Genomic DNA, 22285 nt, shown 5'->3' with positions numbered 1-22285 from the left:
TGGCTTTCTTTACTATCTCATAATTACCAGTTTGTTCTGTATTTCTGAGTGAACCTGCTGTGCTTTCCCTTTAATTACACTTTGTAACGTGAGGGACCACTGATCTTGTGGTCATTTTAAACTTTCAGCTACCTTTTAAAAAAAAATGTGGAAAGAATTTATCAATTTCACTTTCATCAAATGGAGGAACTAACCTTGCCTCTCTATTGGCAATAAACCTCAATTGGACTGGAAGATAGAACTCTGCCTCTGCTCTGCCTTGAACCTCCTTTGTCTCTCTTTTTCCTCCAACTCCATTTGCATTCTGCTTTTCTCTGCCTCGTATCGCCTTTGCCTCTGCATCATCTTATTCCATTTTTTAAACACAAACTGTCTTTACCTTTCTTTTACCTCTAACATCCTGTTTTGCGGAAACTGCCAAAATGTTTGGCCTGGAAGTCAGCCTGAAGAAAACTGAGGTCCTCCATCAGCCAGCTCCCCACCATGACTACCAGCCCCCCCACATCTCCATCGGGCACACAAAACTCAAAACGGTCAACCAGTTTACCTATCTTGGCTGCACCATTTCATCAGATGCAAGGATCGACAACGAGATAGACAACAGACTCGCCAAGGAAAATAGCGCCTTTGGAAGACTACACAAAAGAGTCTGGAAAAACAACCAACTGAAAAACCTCACAAAGATAAGCGTATACAGAGCCGTTGTCATACCCACACTCCTATTCGGCTCCGAATCATGGGTCCTCTACCGGCATCACCTACGGCTCCTAGAACGCTTCCACCAGCGTTGTCTCCGCTCCATCCTCAACATTCATTGGAGCGCTTTCATCCCTAACGTCGAAGTACTCGAGATGGCAGAGGTCGACAGCATCGAGTCCACGATGCTGAAGATCCAGCTGCGCTGGGTGGGTCACGTCTCCAGAATGGAGGACCATCGCCTTCCCAAGATCGTGTTATATGGCGAGCTCTCCACTGGCCACCGTGACAGAGGTGCACCAAAGAAAAGGTACAAGGACTGCCTAAAGAAATCTCTTGGTGCCTGCCACATTGACCACCGCCAGTGGGCTGATATCGCCTCAAACCGTGCATCTTGGCGCCTCACAGTTCGGCAGGCAGCAACCTCCTTTGAAGAAGACCGCAGAGCCCACCTCACTGACAAAAGACAAAGGAGGAAAAACCCAACACCCAACCCCAACCAACCAATTTTCCGCTGCAACCGTGTCTGCCTGTCCCGCATCGGACTTGTCAGCCACAAACGAGCCTGCAGCTGACGTGGACATTTACCCCCTCCATAAATCTTCGTCCGCGAAGCTAAGCCACAGAACCTTTAACTTATAGATTCTCAAGGTGGGACATATGAATATTTTGGTTGGGCATGGGTCTTAAAGATATTTTAGTGGGGCATAGGAATATTTTGGGAAATAATTTAAAAATTGGTTTGAAAAAATAAACTCATTATGATGGTGTGAAAGATGTGACTTGGCAACACTCATTACAACACAATTGTGGTAACTTCCAAGTAAAATCACTTTATTCTATTTATTTTCATAACATGTTATCCTTGGTTAACGCTATAATTGTTTTTTCTGACCGGCTTATTATCATCCATTCCAAATTGCCTCATTGCCAATGAGGATTCCAAATTATTTCAACAATCATGTCTCTGCCCATACCCCTTTACTTTTTCATTTCGGTAGGTGAGTGACACCATATGTATATTTGTGAACTTGCTTATTGGTGGGGCAGGGTGCCAAAATCAGGGAAAAAAATATGGACTCCAGAAAGTAAAGCATGAGGCTAGCGCAGTTTTGATGCAGTCTATGAGAAAAAAAGGTCAGAAACCACGCTAGTGTTTTTTTTTAGGCTCAGTATTCTTCCTTTGATTCAATCATTACTTTTATTAAATTTTTAATTTCTAAGACATAAGATATTGATTAATCTGTTTCAGGGAGCTCGCTCTGTTGTATATTCAAAATGAGCAGACCAAGCAAGCAAAAGGTTCATCAGTATTCAGTGGAGTTCTCAAAGTTTGGGTTTATACCTGCTGTACATGATGAATGTGCACATTTTTGCCTATTATGCCAACAGACCTGACAAATGAATCAATGAAAGCAGGCTGTCTTTACCCTCATTGCAGGGTAAAACATCCTATCCATGTCAATTTGAAATTGGAATATTTTAAATCACTGAAAGAGAAGTTTGAAAGTAAATCAAAAATCACTTCATTATTCAATGCGCAAACTATAGCCCTGAATCATAACCTTGATGAAATTTCTTTGCTGATAGCAAAACATGGGAAGAATTATACGATTGGGGAGGAACTGATTAAACCCTCAATCTCATTGTTTCTCGAAACAGTTCTGCAAAAGGATGACAAAGATGTCCAAGCAATGCCATTGAGTAATAGTACTAACTGCCTCTGAATAGATGACACAGGTCAAGATGTTGAAAAACAGTTTATTGAGAAGTTTAAATCACGAAAGTTCTCGAAACAACTGGATGAATTTACCGTACAGGACCATGAAGTTCTGTTATTGGCATACATGAGATGTATTGACCAGGAAGAGTTTCAAGAAGAGATGTTTTGTGAATCATTGGGAACAACCACTATTGCAGTTGATATCTACAGCAAGCTCAAAATTATTTGGATGAAAATGAAATACTGAAAGGAAACATTGCATCTTGTGCTGCAGACGGTGCACCTGCTATGATGGGTAAAAAAATCATGATGTTTAAAATTAATGAAGGATGAAAATCCAAACATGTTGATTGTGCATTGTTATCCATTGAGAAAACTTAGTTGCCAAAGAAGTTTCCCGTTCTACATGAGATTCAGTGATCAAGTGTATCAGCGCCATCAAAGCTAATGCCAAACGTCTGTTTAAGCAGTTTTGTGTCAATTAAAAATGCAGAACATGTGAAATTATTGCTTCACACTGAGGTATAATGGTTGTCAAAGGAAAACTGCTTCAAAAGGTTTATGGAACTGTTTGATCTCCTCAGCAAGTTTTTTGAAGGACAAACCTGAATTACTAACAATAGATGGCAAAACTTATGTGAGTTACTTGACGGACATTTTTGAGAAACTAAGTACATTGAACAAGGAGCAAATGAGACACTTGTTGATGCAAAACAAAAATATTTGGATTCATGGCACTTTTAGAGTTATGCCAAAGGAATATTTCTGCAAGAAATTTTAGTCAATTCTATTGGTTGAATAAGTGTGAGGTAATTAATGGTGCTACAAACGTCATTGTGACCATTTGAAAATGTTGGTTACCAACTTCACTGATAGATTTTGTGATTTTAAAGACAGTGAGTTTTCCCTCTTGGTTAACTCAGCCATTGCTGTTGGACTTATCTGAAGTTCCAGTGCAATACCAAGAGGAGTTATCTGAGTTGCAACATGATGAATCTGTGAAAACTCTGTTCAAAGTGAAAGGAACCATGAAGTGGCTGTCTTAACAAGATCGAAAAGAAATACCCAAACTAGACTACTTTAAACAAGGGAACTATTGATACATTTTCAATCATCTTATTTAATAGAATGTGACTTCATTGCCGTTAGTGCTCTGTTACAAGAAACCAACTGGAAATTACAAAACGTAGAGATTTAAGGTTGAAACTAACAAAATTTGACTCTCAAATTAAAAAAATCTGCAGCCAGCGACAGGGGCATGGTTCGCACTGAAGTGACGACTATTGTTGAATGTGTGTTTCAGATGGTTGTCATATTGAAGTAGTAGTTGAATATGAAATATCTGTTCCAGTGTATTCCCCAGTTTAATTGCATTGAAATACACTTGCAGTAAATTATTTAATGAAAACTTATTTTGAATATAATACTTTTTCCCACTAATGGTAGGGCGTATGTTTTTTTACAAAAATTAAAGTGAGGGCCTAGGGCAGAAAAGGTTGAGAACCACTGGTCTAACTCCATATTTTTTTAAAAACTCAATCCTTTACAGCATCAGCTGCTGCTTAATGGATTTACTCTCAGGAAATTTCTCTAACTCCGCCTTTTCTACATATATCCTTACTATAATTTCCTTTATCTCTTCCTTTCTCCAGGATAATTTTACTTCAGCAAATCCCAACTGTCTAGCAATATTCACCAAATCATCCTTTCTTGCCTTCTGCAACTCTGCAGGAGATGGTGACTCCAAAAATCGTTCAATATCAATTGCTGCTTTTACACACACACCCAAACATCTGAATTAACTTGCAAAAAAGAATTTAACCGCCCAATTGAAATTTTATCGATTACAAAGCTCTAAATTCTGTGCTGAGTTCTGTAGCACATACAGTATAATCTTTCCAGTTTGGTGTAGCTTCAATTTAGCTCCAATTGTGGAAAAATCCCACAAGACGAACCCCCAGTTTTGTTATGAAATGTGTTTAACAAGCAGCAATAGACAATGAAGCAGACAGTGTTTAATTTAAAAAAAACTAATTTTATTTCTAACTCTTAAACTATGTTCTTAACTTTTATCCTTAACATTAAATATATCCCCAGCTATGCACAGGTGTGTGTGTGTGTGTGTGTGTGTGTGTGTGTGTGTGTGTGTGTGTGTGTGTGTGTGTGTGTGTGTGTGTGTGTGTGTGTGTGTGTGTGTGTGTGTGTGTGTGTGTGACTGATACCCAAACCATTACAGTCTAGGCCAAAATCTAGGGAGTTAATTCAAAGGTCACTCTTTTCAATTCCATGTTGAAGCGTAGGCCTTTGAAATTTGATGCCCAGAATTAATGTTGAACTGATGTGAAGACTGGAGTTGTAGCTGCTACAGACTCACGAATCCTTCTTGTGTTGCTTTTGGAGAAATGTGCATCCACACAAGCTATGGTCACAACACTCCTGGTCCTTTCGTAAGCAAGACTCAAACTGAGCAGTCTCCACAAAGTTTCCAAGACCCTGGCACCGGTCTCTCCAAGTAACTTCACTGTTAGTCACACTTAAAATTAAGCAGTCTCTCCAAGTGACCTCCACTGTTGGTCACAATCAAGATCAAGCACTTTGCTTCCTAAAAAAGACCCTCCAGCCACAGGTCAATGCACTGAAAAGCCCCAGTCATTCACAGAGCATGCTTTGCTCTGAATTTCATAAAAGTGGCTGGCCACGAGCTACTTTCAAAAGCTATTTTCTTTTCAGCAGCCAGAATGATTTTCCCTTTGCAAAATCACAATCTTTGCAAATGTATTGAATCTGAAACAGACTGTGACAAACCTTACCTTAGTTGTTCCAATGTATTGAATTATTGCTGGGCTGTGGCTTGTATGAAATGTTAAATGTTAACTGTGACCATTCAGTTACTCCTGTCTATACTATTTCTTGCAGTGATAATAGGAACTTGTAATAATTCAAACAGCCGCCGTAGGCAGGGCATGACTGGGGCACTCCTCTGGCTGAAATGTTTGCTCCCATCTTCACCAAGGGGTTGTGTGTTGCTTCGGAGAACATTTACAAATTTAAACTTTTATATATATTTTTTATTTATTCTTTTCAATTTAATTTTTAACTTATTTATTTCCCTTTTTTGCTTTTTGCCAGTTGCCAGGGTACCAAGGATTTTTTTACTGTATCTGAATATATTTTCTTTCACTTTCAAAAGTTTGAATTCTCTGTAGTTGAGAATCATTCCTGGATTTATGCCAGCATAAAAGTCCCTAGAATTAGGGAATCTTGTAATTGAGAGACATTAAATTTTATTCACAGTATGGTAGAAGCCAATTCCAGCCATTTACACCCGTGATGGCCAATTACACCCAAATTAACTTATAGCTCCGTAAGTTTTGAAGGATGGGAGGAAACTGGTGCACCCGAGGAAAACCCATGCAGACACTTGGAGAATGTACAAACTCTTAACAGACAACGCCAGATTCGAACCGAGGTTGCAGGCACTTGTAATAGCATTGCATTAACTGTGCCATTCATTTGCCAGCATTACTTGCATTTGCACACATGATTCTTGATCGCATTTTTTTTATTCTACTTTATTTTGGTCATCTCATGTTCAGAGCACTGATTAGCGATCAGAAAATGATGGAGAAATTCAGCTAGTCAGGCAGCATCCATGAAAACCAATAGATGGTCAAGGTTTCTGGCTGAAAACATTATTAGAATTACCAAAACCAGATAGATAACCAAATAAAAGTGTGGGGAGGAGGAGGAGGAGGATCACAGGCTGGCAGATGATGGGTGAAATCAGGGAGGAAGAAGAAATAAAAGGAGCAGGGATGATGCAGACAGGGCAGAGGGCTGAGAAAGGTGCCATCTGAGGAAGGAAGGGAAGGGGTGGGGGTTGATTTTTAAAAAAATATATCTTATTTATAAATTTAACCACAGTAATAATTAAATTACATTTAATTCCAGAAATTATTTCAAAAAATTATTCATGTGGTATACATTATCCCACCCTCCCATCTCCCTTCCCCCAACCCCTTAAAAAAAAAGAAAAACCGGGGAATGCCAAGAAAATAAAGCATTTATACTATAAATCTACTGGGCGTTACCAAAAAGTGAGGTCTTCAGAGAGCCTATTAAACATGCAAACCAAAATTTTGTAAATATGGGTGCCATGTTTTCCAAAAAAACGTGATATTTATTTAGCAGATTATAAGTAATTTTCTCTAATAATATACAACTGCAAAGTTCTGCATGCCATCTTTCCATACCTAAATCTATTTCTGACTTCCATGAGACAAATACATTTCCAAGAAACTGCTAAAGAATTATCGCAAATTCAATTTGATAGATATTTAATTTTAATTTTGACCTATGGCTGTAATACTACTCAATAAAAATAACATCAGATCCTGTAGGAATTTGACTCTTGTGATTTGTTCCAAAAATTACCTACCTCTTACCAAAAAATGTCACCTTTAGAACATTGCCAAGTTGAATGCAAAAAAGTTCCAATCTCATATCTACACCTAAAGCATAAATCTGATATGGCAGGATATAATCTTATTTAATTTTTGTGGAGCAGATATAATTGATGCAAAAAAATTATATTGGACGAACCTATATCTTACATTTATAATTTTATTTGTATGGTTATTACATAACTCCATTCAGTCCTTTTCATTTATTTGTGTGTGTAAATCTATTTTCCATCTTAATCTTGATTTATGCACCCCAATTTTTGGGGATTTGGTTTGAAGTAAATTAAACATTACTGAAATAAATTTATTTACAGTAGTATTACAAATCAATAATTCTAATTCACTTTGATTAGGTAATGTCAAAATAGGACCTATTTTGCCAGGTAAAAAAAAAGCTTTAACCTGATAAAAACGAAATAAAATATTGTTAGGTACATTTGTTAAAATGTTATAAATTTCCCATCCTTAAAACAATCTTCAATCTTCTTAATACCCTTCCGTCTCCAAATCATCAAAAATTGGTTATCAATTGAAAAAAGAATAAGCCTATTTTGACATTGAGGCCTTCTCTTCTCATACCAATTTCATTATCAATATTATTTCACATCTCTATGAAATGCTTCAAAATAGGTGATACCCTACTTCCAAGTAACAATATGTAATGTTAAACTTTTTCTTATTAAAATAAATGTTTAATAATAGTTTTGGTTAAACTCTTTCCATAAGAAGCATTAACAAATAAGAAATAAAATATTCAATAAATAATATTTCTCTCTAGCCTTTAAGCCAAGGATCGCACGTTGCCGAGAAGCATGCCAGGGAGCGGAGGTCTGCAGGGAGCCCTCCCCGGCCCAACCAGCAAACCCGAGCGGCATCCCCCCCCCCGCCCTCTCTCCCTCCTCCGCCCCTGCCTCCGCCTGCCGCAACCGCCGCCAACAACCCAAGGAGTCCCCGCTGGTCTCGCCATCTCACCGGGAATACCATGAGAGCGGTGGAACTCGTCCGTGACCTCCACCCCAGCGGAAAGTCCGATGCCCAGCAGCACCCGTCCACAGATGAAGCTCAAGGAGATGCGGAGGTGACCCACCACGTCCAGCCACATGGAGCTAGGCAGCGGGTCCGTTGTAGCTAGGCGGCGGGTCCGTTGTAGCTAGGCGGCGGGCCCGTTGTATCGGCGCCGCTGTGAATATCTAATTAACGTTCCCGTTAACTATATCGGTGACTACTGTGCCTGCTGTGGAAGTGCTAAAAACTACTAAGGTAGTGCTTGCTGCTGTGCATGTGCTATACTGGCGCGGCGGCCAGCGGGCCAACTCTAATATATATTTAATATGATCTTGCAGGCCAAATATAATTATATCGCGGGCCAAATTTGGCCCATGGGCAAGAGTTTGACATGTGTGCTCTATCACATTAAATTCTATAAAAACCTAAGATATAATATCTAATCTAAACAGTACATTTATAAATCTCAATTGAGCTGCTTTATAAAGGTTCTTAAAATGAGGAAGACGTAACCCCCCCCCCCAATTCATGCTTCCAAGTCTTTTTCCAAAGAAACCCTTGGCATTTTGTCTTTCTATAAAAATTTCCTAACCGCTGTATTTAAATCCTTAAAGAAAAATTGAAGGTACTGGAATTGGGATTGATTTGAAAAGATATTGAATTCTAGGGAAAACATTCATTTTAATACAATTTATTCTATTATCTAAAGTAATAAGTAAATTATTTCACTTTAAATGGGAGTTAATTATTGACCATCTCCACCCACCATGCCACTCCACTCTAAACTACAAGTTATTGTGTAATAGAAATCACTTAGCATGTTGGCAAAGAAACCCTTCCAATCCAGTGGTGCTGACAATCATTTGCAGAGAGAACCATAAGTAAAGTGTTCCATTACATACAAGGTATTTTTTAAAATCTTCCCATTGTAATTAAATTTTGTGTCCAGTATTTTAAATTGTATAGATACTTGGTACAATGGTTGTTCATAGTATGCAATTTTCCATTTTGTAAACATTTACAATGTGTATTATTTGAGTTTGTTGGGAAGCATACAGTGTATTTGTGTATATTTGAGGCCTGGCTGTGAACAAATTTTTGCATTAACAAATGTCCCAAAATATGAGGGGTGTATATTGAGGGTATCAGAGAATACATATTGTAATGTATAACGTGATACTTTTGAGTGTTCCCACTGGGCAATAAATAGTTTTTTAAAGCTTCATTTAAACTTTGAATTTGCATGGCAGGTCTGAAACTTAATACTAACTGTGACACTTGGTAAATTAGAAAATTTCCCTTCAGTTGAGCTCTTGTTTTGCATTAGCAGAATATGCAGTCTTTGTCCCTGTAACAGATTTAAAACCTATTTCTCAGGCATGTGAAAGCAAATGCTGGTCATAGGGTTTTTAAAAAAAAAAACATGCAAACAAGTTAAATCTTAACCTTACGATTCAAAAATGATCTTTGTATTGTTTTCAGTGGAAAGTGATAGATGAACTAGAGGATCAGTTGTGATAAATGAAGATTTATCTTCTTTCAATGAAATGTAGCTGCTCAATTCGTTCCTACTTTGAAGTTCATTGCTTTTTTGCAATTGTTTTTTGTAGATAATTGCATTGGCCTATTGTTATGGAAAAGCCACTGGGTTTTCAAACAGTGAGTTAGATGCTGCATCTGAAAGTAAATCTTTCACTCTATCTGCTAATTTTTGGACCACAGAATAATAGATAAACGAGACTTTAAGTGACCTCTTTCCTCTCTGTTGAGGGTGATTGATATGTATTTGGACTGCCTCATGGTGAACTTGGCACACACCAGGGATCAAACCTGGATCTGCCTTGACTTATTGATGCACATTGCTTGAAGCCCTCTGTGTTCACAACTCTTGCCCATGCATGTATTTAATATTGTGTTTATTATGTGGGCCTATAGCATCACAGATGTTGCTTGTAATGTTACATGAGCACAAGAGAGGCAATTGTGAGTTTGTTGTGGCCACCCACTTACATGGACCTTGTGCAGAGCTAGTCGCTGTTAGTGACTCATCGGTGGTGACGTTCGGGGAAATGTTAATGTCAGGTTAAAGCCCCACCAGGATTGCCACTCACCTGACTAGTCTCCAACCCAGTTCAGTGGTTATTCAAGCTGTTTCTTCACCTGGTATCCCCTTCATATCAGCACAGTGATATCAAACATGCATTAGCCCACCACATCCAAACCTGTGATCCTCCTGTTGCAGCGCATGCTTGAAGGCTACCCCAGATTGAATTAATATCGTGAAGACTGAGTTAGATCACATGTAGGAGCTGGGGACAGTCTGTTGATCTGACAGCTGCTGGGCATCGCCGCTACATATGGTCCTAAAAAAGACTCCATGAGATTGCCAGCCATGTGTAGATTACTGTGCACAAAATAATGCCACCATCCCCAACTAATACGGCACCCAAAATTTGCAGGATTTCTCAACGAACCTTCACTGCTAATGGGTGTTTAAGAAAATTGACCTTGTGTGCAAGCCTATTACCAAATTACAGTTGAGCTTGTGGATGTTCCCAAGATGTAGGTTTATTCATGACGTCCAAGGCTGTATTTGAATACTCATATAGTGTGCAACAGCTTGGACTGCCTTTCAGCTAAGTATTTATTCACCGAGTTTGGAGTCATAGAAAATTGGATATTAAACAATAAAAATATTTGAAAAGAAAATTACAGCACATATAACCATTTACGGAGCAGAAACAGGCCATGTTGGCCTTTCGAGTCCGCACCGGTTCACTGATTTTGTGCGCCCTCTTCAGGCATTGGTCCCGGTAGATCTTCATTCAATAACGATGGGCGAATTCAATGCGGGTGGAATCAGATAATAGCAAAACTATGAGCAAACAGATTGGCTGTCTGAGTACCAAAAATAGTAAAACTTGACGAAACTGGATTTATTAAGAAAAGACAAACAATGGACAATATCTCTGTTCATTAACTTAATCCATGCAGTACAAGGAAAGAAGACTCCAACAGTGGCAGTTGCTTTTGATGCAGAGAAAGCTGTTGACAGGGTAGAATGGAATTATTTATTTCTGACTATTATATCCATGATTATCATAAAAGCAGATCTTTCAGATCACACTCTTAAGCTTATGATTATGACCCAAAAGTCTCTTTTGGGGATACTTTGGAGTCTTTGCTCTTCCTTTTTTATGCAGTGAATTCTAGATCCTTGCCTCTTTTTGGGTGGAAAAACTGCCCTCAACCTTTTTGCATTTGTTGTAAATTACATCATGCTATCTGTTACAATAGCCTTTTTTTAACACTGAAAAGCCGCGTAATTGACATATACACAACCCGACTAGAAGCCAGCTTGCTTGTTCACACAGAACAGGAGAAAAGGTGGGTCAGTGAGTCCTTTTATACAGCAAGCCAGCTTTCTGAGGCTGGACATGTAGCACAGCACCATCAGCGTAAAATAGAGGTGTAAAACAGAGGTGGCACTCAGATAAAACCGCTGCCTCTCAGCTTCCATGATCTGGGTTCAATCCAGACATAATCGCTCTTTCTTTACATAGATTGTATATTTTCCCAGTGAACAACTTTGGTTCGGCTGTGTACCAAGCCAGTAAGTGGTAGAATCATGGGGATTGCATCTGTGGGACTGTGAACTTAGAGCCTTGAATAATACAGTACACGAACAGGCCTCTCGAACAATAATGTATGTGCCAAACTGGAAGCCAAATAAAATTGATCTCTCTGCTACATTAATTAAGATCTAAAACTCACAGCATTACAATCGATCATTGGTGGGTGGTGTGAGAGATTTTAGAATCTCATGGTGCACTGGCATGGGTCTGCTCTGTTCAGACATACTATGTTTCCTTTGCTCAGAGCACTCACTGTTTAAAAACAATATAGGTGTCTGTTATGTTCAACAAACTGGGCTATTTCACCAAAACCTATCGCACTCCCCAAAACCCTAACCCATGCACATACACGTTGTCATGTCCAATTTATCTTCTAACCAGAACAAAGACATGGGATGAAACTGGAGGACTGCAGGGGCTTGCAAATGCAGAGAAAATATTAATATTCAGTTCTTTGTGCACTGAATGGTAGTATTGACCTGGGTCACTGTGAGATTGCAGCTCTATGTAAATTAATAACTATAGCCTTTTAACTCAACCCTTAAAATTATGAGCTCTATGGAGTTTTCTGATCCATTGTTTTGCTGTTCTGTACACCCACTGAAATGGGCCCAATTCTGCATTTCCAAAATGAAACGTCATGACCAACAATTTTATTTGGCTGCTCATGCTTTTGTCTTTCTCGATTCCCATGAAGATGATGCTTTCCCTTAATGTGCCGTGACATTCAACCAAACTTCATAATTCAACTGAGAGGCAGCTTGTCCAGAAGCAGTGTGGTCTCTTTGCAGACGTGGATTCAGACAGCACTGCGCATAAATCTGCAGTGTCTATTCATAATGCTGAGTGAGCTGTTACGGAGTCCAGAGGACCCCCAAGCCCAGCAGCAATAGATATGCACCACAACACAGGATTATTTAAACAAAAGTAGTTTTTAATTATAATTGAACAAGAAAACAGAATTGAACTTTAACTTATTACTTAACCTACCTAACTACTTAATCCCCCCTCTAATACTAAGCGCAGGTGTGTGTAATGTATATTTAAGATTAGAAAAGTTCTTTGTATCACAGTCTCTCTGGTTGCAGGCAATTCTTGTACTGTGCACAGAAGTTAGTATTAACAAAGTTCACCAGTCTTTGGTGCTTAACAGGCAAATTGTTACCACTCAGGAGGGTTCTTGCTGGTTTTCAGAGAGAGATTCATTTTCCAGGACATCCACAACTGATTCCTTCTCAATCAGTCTTTAGGGTTCTCCAGATGATCTTTTTTTCAAGTCACCTTTCACACCACCGGTCTTCTCCTTCGACCAGGCAGCCTTCCAAAGTTTGCCAGCTTGTCCTTCTTGAATTGATTTCTGTCTCCTTTATCTCTGTTTCACACCCTTCTTCTCTGAGAGCAAAACTCTTCTCCTCTGCCTGCAAAGATCACATGCTCTCCCAGACAAACTGTATTCTGCAACTTTGTTGCTTTCTTGCAAAAAGCACTCCAAATATTCTGTTTTAAAATGTGTATGTGCAAGCTCTAAATACTCTGTCACAGAGTGAACATGCAAAATGCATTTGAGGCATTTCACCCCCCTCCTATCTCCTTGATAAAATATGATTTAAAATATCTCTCTGATAATTACCAGTCACTGACATCCTTATTATTTTGTTTCTCTTCTAATATTATTGCACCTTTTGCAACTTCCTTTTGGAATTCTTGCAATCCAACTCTCTGTAAAAATTGTGACTTAGTTAATTTACCACTTGGGCTTGATGAAACCATTGGTATGAGTTTATTGATGTTGTCCTATAAACTGAAATGATTATAGATCCTGATTAATGTCCAGTACAGTATTAGTCCTGTGTTGGTCCTTTTTTTTGTCTAATTTAAACACTCCTAATCTTTGTGTAAAAGGTTACTGCCTTCTGTGATTCTCAGTGTTTCTTTAGAGCAGTGGTTTTCAAACTGTCCACCTAAACTTACATTCTACCTTAAGCAATCACTATGCCACAGGTGCAGTGTGATTAGCTTAGGGTGGTATGTGAGTGGGAAGGTTGAGAATCACTGCTCTAGACCCAATTGTTACTGAAATATTTTGCTTGAGAAAAATGTCATTGGCCCATTTCCTTCGGAGTTATGAAACCTTGCACATAACGAGTCAATTAGGTACAATTAAAACAGTTGTTTTCAAACCTTTTTCTTTCCATTCACATACCACCTTAACCAATCCCTTACTAATCACAGAGCACTTATGGCATAGGGATTGCTTAAGGTGGAATATGAGGTAGGAGGCAATTTGAAAACCACTGCTTTAGAGGTATACTGTATAGGAAGTAAAAATAAAATAAATATTTGTGTGGTTAGGACAGCAATAGTGTGGCAATTACTCTATGGTACGAGAACAACAGCCACCCAGGTTCAAATCTTGTGCCATTTGAAAGGAGTTTGTATGTTCTACCCAATACCTGCATTTGCTTTCTCTAGGTGTTCTGGTTTCCTCCAAAATGTATAGTCGGATATTAATTATCGGTGTTCACCTTGCAAAGGGGCACTTGAGTGTTGATGCTCGTGGAAATCCCAGACCTGAAGTGGATAAGTGCAGTTTAAGTCACAATTGCAATCTTAAAGAGAAGGAAAGGTTCGGAAGTAGAATTACATTCTCTAGCACAGATACTTCTGATCATGGAAGCTAAGTAATATGCATTGCTAAACCATGTTTTGTTCCCATCTACACACCATCAACTTAGTCTTATTTTAAATTTCAGCTTACGTCCTTCAGTGCGCCGAACAAAAACAATACGATTTTAAAAACTGGAATTACATCTATATAATAGAAGCCACCTATTTATAAGTACAGAATATGTTTATAAAAACTTGCCAGAGTTGTGAATCAGTAAAAAGAACCAGAAGGGAAAAAGATGTCAGCTTCGAGTCTCTGTGATCCGCTAGAGTTCAGGTTATATTGGGAGCTCTCAAATGACCTTATTGCTGTGCTATGGTGTAGGGTGGGTAGAGTTGGTCAATTTATGTTGCGTCCACCGTAGCCAGAGTAATAAAATACCTTTTCAGATATACGTTGTATCGCTGCATTGAAAATAGACTTAACCAGTATTCAGATTACCAGCATATGCTGTCCAAAACAGCATTTGCTTCGCACACATATTCCCTTTCATGCCAGCAACATGGCTCGCCCTTTTAGACTGGCTTCGCTTCGTAACATTTCACCTCTGACACTACCTATCCTGGCAAATTAAAGCCTGGTAAGTTCAGATCCCCCCCCCCCCCCCCCCATTTCGCCTTTGATGGGTTCACGCAGCTAGGTGAAGTGTTCGAAAAGTGGATTATATCCAGCTTTAATCATCTGTGTAAAAGGGGTAAATTATTTTATCTTCCATGATGAACCTGTTTGAATTGGATACATATAATTTAGAAATATCAGTTTTCCATAGCAATGCAATGTTTTTGCGATGTTGGCATTCAGGTGACCAGCATGGAGTGACAGTATTGTTTAAATTTCCCTATTAAATAATTGATTTCAGTGTTTTAAAGCATGACCTGCTATTTGCCTATTTAAATTTTAGAATTGTCAAGCTGCGAGAAGGCAAGCAAGGTAGAATAGTTGTTTGGCAGTTTCGAAGTAGCAGTTATTATTCTGAGGGAGAACTGAATGACCAACAAATATGTGAGCATTCCTTGGTTAAAGTGTACATGAAAGAGACCAGGTGTATATCTTGGGAACTGATTGCAATGTTCATATCGAAGTGACCTGTGGTTAAGCAAGAAAGTTTGCAGATGAAGCCAAAATGTTGATTGCCCTTTACTTTCTATGAACCCTGCTGGGCACACGTTTGGGCATTATACTGGATCCCAGTGGTTGTGCAGATGTTGGTGGATCTCCACAAAGACTCATCTACTGATGATCTTCATGAAGATTAGTTCTTGTAAATTATGTAACTTGATAGTTTTACTGGAGAATTGATTTATCATACCACTGCTTATTTCCCTGCTTCTCACTGAATCTTCTTGCTCAAAAATGGTACTAATTTTTTTCCCCCTGAATGTTGCTCATGAGTCGCATCATTTGTCACTCTGCCAAAAAGCCCCAGTAATGTTAAAGTGAAAATATTCTGATGGAGCAAAACTGGAAATTGTTCTTGACTGGTGAGGATCAACTTTAAATACAATATTTGCTATGGGAGAAGAATTGTATTTTATTTCCACTCGAGTGTTATCCATCACCAAAGGTGCCACTAAATGCACCAATTAGCTTAGAGATGAAATTCCACTGAATTAAGCCAGAAGTTCCTGATCTGCTAACCACAAGTCTCTTTGCAATTTTATGACAAAATTAAGTTTTGTTTCCTCAGCTATAGGTATAGGAATCATTTAAAATTATAACAATGCCATTGCATATTAACTGGTAGTAAACTTTCTCAGAGAATTTCACTATTAGTTTTAGTTTAATTATCAGACTTCACATAAGCTTGAGAATCATTAACCAAAATTTTGCGGGAAGAGTGTTATGTGACATGTCAATTTAATTAAACTCTTACTGTTTGCATGCAATGAAAAAACAAGTTGGCATTGCAAGGTGAAAACAACTTAGGAAGTCTAATGGGTACCTAGGCCTTCAGTGAATGATAGCACTGCATTATATTTTTCATCAAGCTTCAAAAGTTGAGGTGGTGTGAATCAGGTGCCAAAAATTGGAGATGAGTTTTATTGATTTTTTTTTAAAAGTGTGAATACTTTTAAAAAAAAAAAATTGAAATGGTTTAGTATGAGTCTGGAACATGCAGGCTGATTAACATTGCAAGATGATAAATCTCACTGAGAAATAAGTGTCCAGACTGTTCAGCAGTTGTGCCAACTTTCTCCAATGAATTTAATTGGCAATTAGAAAGCAAATACAGCAGCATCAGCAAATTTAGAGGCTGGAGGTGAGCTGTTGTTTCCAAGACTAATAGTGATATAATGCAAATTATCTAGCTGCTTGTATAAATTCATGGTCTATGTCTGCCATGCTGCAGGTTTCGGAATGATTCACTCAAATTATGGTTGAATTGTATTAAATTTACTGTGTTCTTGCATACAAAATTGTGCCATTAGGTCTTCTCTGATAAATTGTATCTAGTAATGTTATATTCCTGTGTTTAAATATAACACCAGAATCTTACCAGTTTTTTTCCTGTTTAGATTTGTTTTCATTCTTTGAAGATCAGTAATCTGCACGATGTGGAACAAAATCTCAGCTTTGTTGCAAATCAGATCATAATTAGGTCCTTTATCAACTGTTTCTTCGTCTTGTGAAAATTGTTCTGTCTGGCATTGTTTCATTAGCCCCTTTCACACTTGCATCCCACTAAATTGGCCGTTCAGTGTCCAAGGATAGGAATGGGGGTTGAGCTTTTCAAATTTGACCACTCCTAACTGGGACACTGAATGCTTTCACACTTGCAAAGAGCCATCCCCGGGGTTAGGACTGTTCTACCTTCTACCGGTGACATCATGACGCATCGAGCGATGGTGAACCTGCCATAAATCCTGAACAATGTATTATGATCTTATATTTGAATAAAATGATCATGCCTAATTGTAACATAATTAAGCTTTATGTACAGCACAGTATGAGCCCTTCAGCCCCTGTTGTTGTTGTGTTGACCTATATAAACCTTTATAAGGGACAGTGGAAAATTGTTGGCAATAAATAGCAATAATTGGAAATTTTTAAATGGGGTAGGAAAGTTGGTAGCACTATCACATACAATTTATAAATACCATGGGAAAAAGTGATGACAGATCTGACCATCCAGAATTCCATGTGGCAGAGAAAGGACTGTATGCCTGGCTTCAGCAACGGAGCATTTATGGAGGGGTTTCTCTGCTGCAAGGCATTCTGGGAAGTGAGGTCTGCCATTGGTTTTTGATTCTTAACATCCTGCAATTTCTAAACATTGCCAGTCACTTCTTATCAATGCAATGGCAGTTACATTAATGAAACCCTATGTCAACATGTTAGGAATAGCACAGAACTGTGGCACTTTAATCAATATTTTCACATCGTGTTCATATGGGGCCAAGTATGCTTGACTGCCAGAATCCATAACACCTTGTGTTTTTTTTTACCATATGTGCTAATTTGACTTGCTGACTAAACAAGTACCTAATGCTGTGTGATACAAATCAAATGGGCAAGTTTTGATCCCTTGTACCACTTAATTGCTCCTACTAAAATGACAGTAACATGCTGTATGTACTCTGCTTTTAAACTAAAAAAAACATCAGCAAGGTTATTTGCTTGGTGTGCCAATGTTTTTTGTTTGCATTCATGTCTTCCAATTCAATTGTTTGAAAATATATTTGGGAGATTACAGCACTTTTTAAAATTTTTTAGTCATTTTTTAACTTTTAACAGAGGCAAATCTGTGGATGCCTGGTTTTTCTGAAGGGACTCCATTTTACTTTTCTCTCTCTATTGGGGGCAACATGGTACCTCTTTGTGTGCCTTTATGACAGGCAAAATTTGAAAAATTTGGTGTTTTATTAAATTTTTTTGTATTAGTAAATGGCAATAAAAGTGTCCTGATCATGAATGCATCTGCAATTTACATGTAGCAACATGAACACCACCAAATCTGAGGAGTCATGCTTTCAATGTTGCATCTCTAACTGTTGTGCTTGCAATGGACCTAAACTTTAAGCTGTTGGCTAAGAATTTGGGTTTAAATATAAGAATTGGCACTTTGGCAAGACGCACAATAGTGTTGGAAGAGATAGTGAAGACTATTAAAGGACAAGGTAATTAAAGTGAGAAAATTGAACGGTGTCCAGTAAATTGTATTAGTATGGTCATCAGGTTTACTCTTTGACTAAAATATGGAGATATTATTGTAAGAGTTCCTGTGGAGTAGCCTTATGCAAGACAACATTTTTCCATTGAGTTTCAGGATTAGATTAGCTTAATAAAAAGATAATTGAAAGTAAAAGCTACAATTTTGTTTTCTTCCATTTTTTTCCCTATTAAACATTGTTTCTGGTATAAAATGTCTTTGTTAGTTGATTTAGTTGGTAGATTTAACTCTGTTCGCGATTGAAGAATTAATTTAACTTCAGAAGTACATTTTGGTAAAATTGCTGCTTAATACTCCTCAGAACTCTAGTTACTTAAATGCACTTATTTCAAAAATGTTCCCAGCAAAGAAACCAGATTCAGAAAAGACTGAGGAGAAGAAGAAGAAATTGATACCACCACCATTGCCTACAACACCACAGTTCCAGGTGGGTTTACTGAAAAATTAACATTGTGCGGTGTGGTTGAAGGTGTGGATGGGGAGAGCAAAATAGTGCAGATGTGGTAAATCTGAAATGAAAACAGAAAATGCTAGAAATAATCAAGGTTAGTTAAAGGGGGAAAGCCTGCAGATATCAGGAAATTGCAGAGCAATACACGCAAGTGCTGGAGTGATCCAGCTGATCACACAGTATCTATAGGGAGTCAAGGGTAAGCAACATTTCGGACCGGACCCCTTCATCCTTATTGCTAAGTTTCTTCAGCACTTGTGTGTATTAATCGAGGTCAACATCCACAAAGAGAAAAATGAATTGAATGTTTCTGGTCAGTGATGCAAGATGATCATTTTAAATGTTAACATTTTCTCTCTCCAGATGATGCTTGGTGCTTCTGAATATTTCCACCATTTTCTGTTTTATCCTGGTTAAAATAAAACACAGCAATTTCAATCTGTAGTTAATAACGCCAGAATGTTGTTGATGCCAGACCCCTGTGGTTAATTTTATGAATTTTATAATAGTTGATTTAGTTCAATACAGGAGTCTCTAAAGTAGTTAGACGGTTTCCAGTGTGAGTTGTCATTGGCATTTGTCCATAATTACTGAGTTGTTTTAGTATATTGCATTATTGCTTTGTTTTTTCCAGTTATGGTACATACAGGCTGTTGTGCATATACTAGCTGAATACAGATAGTTTAATCTGCAAAATAACAGATATCTTGCTCTTGATTTCAGCTGTTGTAAAACAAGTTGTTGCACCAAATATGGTTTGTGGTTTTTGCACTGATATAGAGTTTTACTAGTGGAGGAATTGTCATTTTGAACTTTCGGCTTCCAATAGTCTCAGTGGGGGGAAAAGAAAATTCTGCACTAAACGTAGAATATGTGGTAGTTAATGAATTGAGTCCCCGATAAATATGAGCCATTATTCCCTTGACTGTAAGAAAGGAAGCTTTTATCTATTTGAAACTCATTGGAAGGTATATGAGCCATTATCCCCTTGACTGTGAGAAAGGAAGCTTTTATCCATTTGAAATTCATTGGAAGGTAATCATACAAGTATCTTTTATTTGTGACTACATATTTCCAATGTTAATATTTGTTTATTTAATATTTGGCAATGTTAATACATTTTCAATTCCCAGAACAAGCCAATGTGAAGATGTTGGCTGAACACTTCAAATTATAAACAGGGCATTGTTTTCATTTTCATTCCTGTCTTGTGTTCCCATTTGAACTTGTTCAATATCTAATTTAAGTTGTGTATGGGAATTCGGCTTAAGGAAATTTACCTCTATGGAATTCACAGATCACTTCCAAAAAAAAAATTTGAGATCCAAAATAAAAATTTGTTCTTACAGAATTTGTATGAAAAAGATAAACAAAATATACACAAGTACAGCAAGGACAATGACTGTAGACTAAAGGTTCATAATGGGAGGCCACATAAGTTATTTGCTTTGGAAAGTAACATGGCAGTCTCATCTATCGATACTTGTACAACGAACAATACTCTGTAAAACAATACAACTTCTTAATTAAACTGACAACAGCTTCTCTACAATGCAATCAAAATTCCCTTCCATACCAATAGGATCATTACATTTGGGGAAAAAATCATGTCGGAGTTCAACTCTTCTTAAAACATAGGATTCCATGGTGGGGGGGGGGGGGTGTGGAGGAAACAATTTGCATTATAGAAAATTATGATTTGGGCAGTTTTCTTAGGTCATGATCTCTCTGTAGCATGTGATGCACTGTGGTCATAAGAGTCAATGTGGCTGAACTGGGCAGTTTTGGTTTGCTTCTCTTATTAATCGGTTGTCTGCTTCCCTGGTGCCTCATGTTTAAAACTCTGAATGATCAGTCAAGCTATTGGCCCCAAACATCAGTTAATGCTCATTGTACTTCTATGAATTTTCAAAGAGAGGTACTTCAAATTTGGCAAAGTTATTTCAAAGTCAACATTGATCCCAATATAGAAACTAGGAAGTTAATAAGGCAATCAAGGGAAGGCAAAAATGTTGCATAATTTTTTTTGTCTTTACAGTGAAGGCAATAAATGCATTTCACAAATTGCAGGTAACCAAGAATTTAAAACAATGACTTTGGTGAAAAAGTGTCCAAACAAACTAATAGAAGTAAGGGCTCACAAGTCTTCTGGGGCTTGTGGCCCAAGAGGAAGATGGAATGATAGTGGATCCATTCTTTGGCTTCCAAAATTCTCTGAATTCTCAACCACATTGGAAATCACCAAATGTAGCAAGGATGTTCAAAAAAGGAATGAAGGGAATCCACTGGACTTTTATCTAACCTGATTTCAGCTATGGAGAAATTGCTGGGCAGTTCTATTAGCAAAATTATGACAGAGAATTTAGTCATTCTGATTGTTTAGAGGAGAAATTGTATTAAAGCTCTTTGAGAATTTAACTACTAACGTGGATGAAGGAAGTCAGTGGATATAATGTGTTTAGATTTCCAAATGACTAATGAAAAGGAGCAAGATAAAAAGTTTGAGGGATCGTGGGGATGTGTATTACCTTATATTAATTCCGACAGAAAATTGGTGTGGAATACAATGTGTGTAAAGTGAGAAAGGTAAGGAGAGCGGAGTCTGAAGAAAGATATGGGTACCTTAAATGAGGAGGCAAGAGTATGGCTGATGGTGTATTGTGTGAGTAGGTTTCTTATTTGTGTGAGTAGGTTTCTTATTTTCATAAGAATAGCAAAACTGTTTTATATACACACTAAGATGACTAAATGAATGGTGTTGGGGAGTGATCTGGGTATTCTTGTATAAGAAACATATTTAGCAGGTACACTAAGTAATGAAGGCAAATGGAGTCTTGCCCTTTATTGCCAAGGAAATTTTGCTGTGGCTAGAAACCCTGCATAGTTCTGGTTACCTTATGAGCAGGTATCCTTTCCTTGGAGAAGAAGTAATAAAGTGTCCTGGCTTGAGGGGTGGTAATTTGAGGAAAGGTAGAGCATAGGCCAGCTCTACTCAATCCTTTGGGGAAATAAAGCATGACCTCATTGAACCACAAAATTGTGAAACTGCATGGCAGTGTCAGTGTTAGGGTAGGTCCCTTCATAAGTCTAAAACGAATGGATAGTTTAAGCAGAAAGCATTGCCCATTTAAGATTGAGTTGATTTTTTTTTGTTTCTCAGAAAATTGGGAAGTTTTGCATATCTACCACAGAGCGCATTGGGTGCCAAATCATTCATTCAAGGCTGACTATTTTGAACTCTGGGAAAATTGAGATGGATAGATACAAGTCAAAAAGTGGAACTAGGGCCAATGAATAGATGAGCTATGATCTTATTCAATGGTATAGCAAGCTTTTAGGAATAGTTTTCAAGTTGTTCCACAAGTCAAAACAATGGAAAAGGGAAAATGAAAGTAGAGGCATATGCAAGAAGGAGAGGGAAGACATTAAATCAAAGGAATTGGAAAAACATTTGAAGGCAGATCTAAGTGTAA

At 37.9% G+C, this 22285-nt stretch overlaps 1 protein-coding gene across 1 annotated transcript in view; it reads left to right on the top strand.

Annotated features, from left to right (window-relative positions):
- The window catches only part of LOC138755217 (uncharacterized bromodomain-containing protein 10), an 88560-nt gene that overhangs the window by 39555 nt on the left and 26720 nt on the right, over nucleotides 1-22285 (top strand). The window contains exon 4 of the mRNA XM_069920807.1: nucleotides 18706-18788. Within this exon, the coding sequence (XP_069776908.1) occupies nucleotides 18706-18788 (83 nt within the window). The remainder of the gene's footprint in view (nucleotides 1-18705; nucleotides 18789-22285) is intronic.

Source organism: Narcine bancroftii, chromosome 1 (genome assembly GCF_036971445.1).
Source record: "Narcine bancroftii isolate sNarBan1 chromosome 1, sNarBan1.hap1, whole genome shotgun sequence".
Lineage (NCBI taxonomy): Eukaryota > Metazoa > Chordata > Chondrichthyes > Torpediniformes > Narcinidae > Narcine > Narcine bancroftii.
The sequence above is the reverse complement of the archived record's forward strand: the minus strand, read 5'-3'. Positions and strand labels throughout refer to the sequence as shown.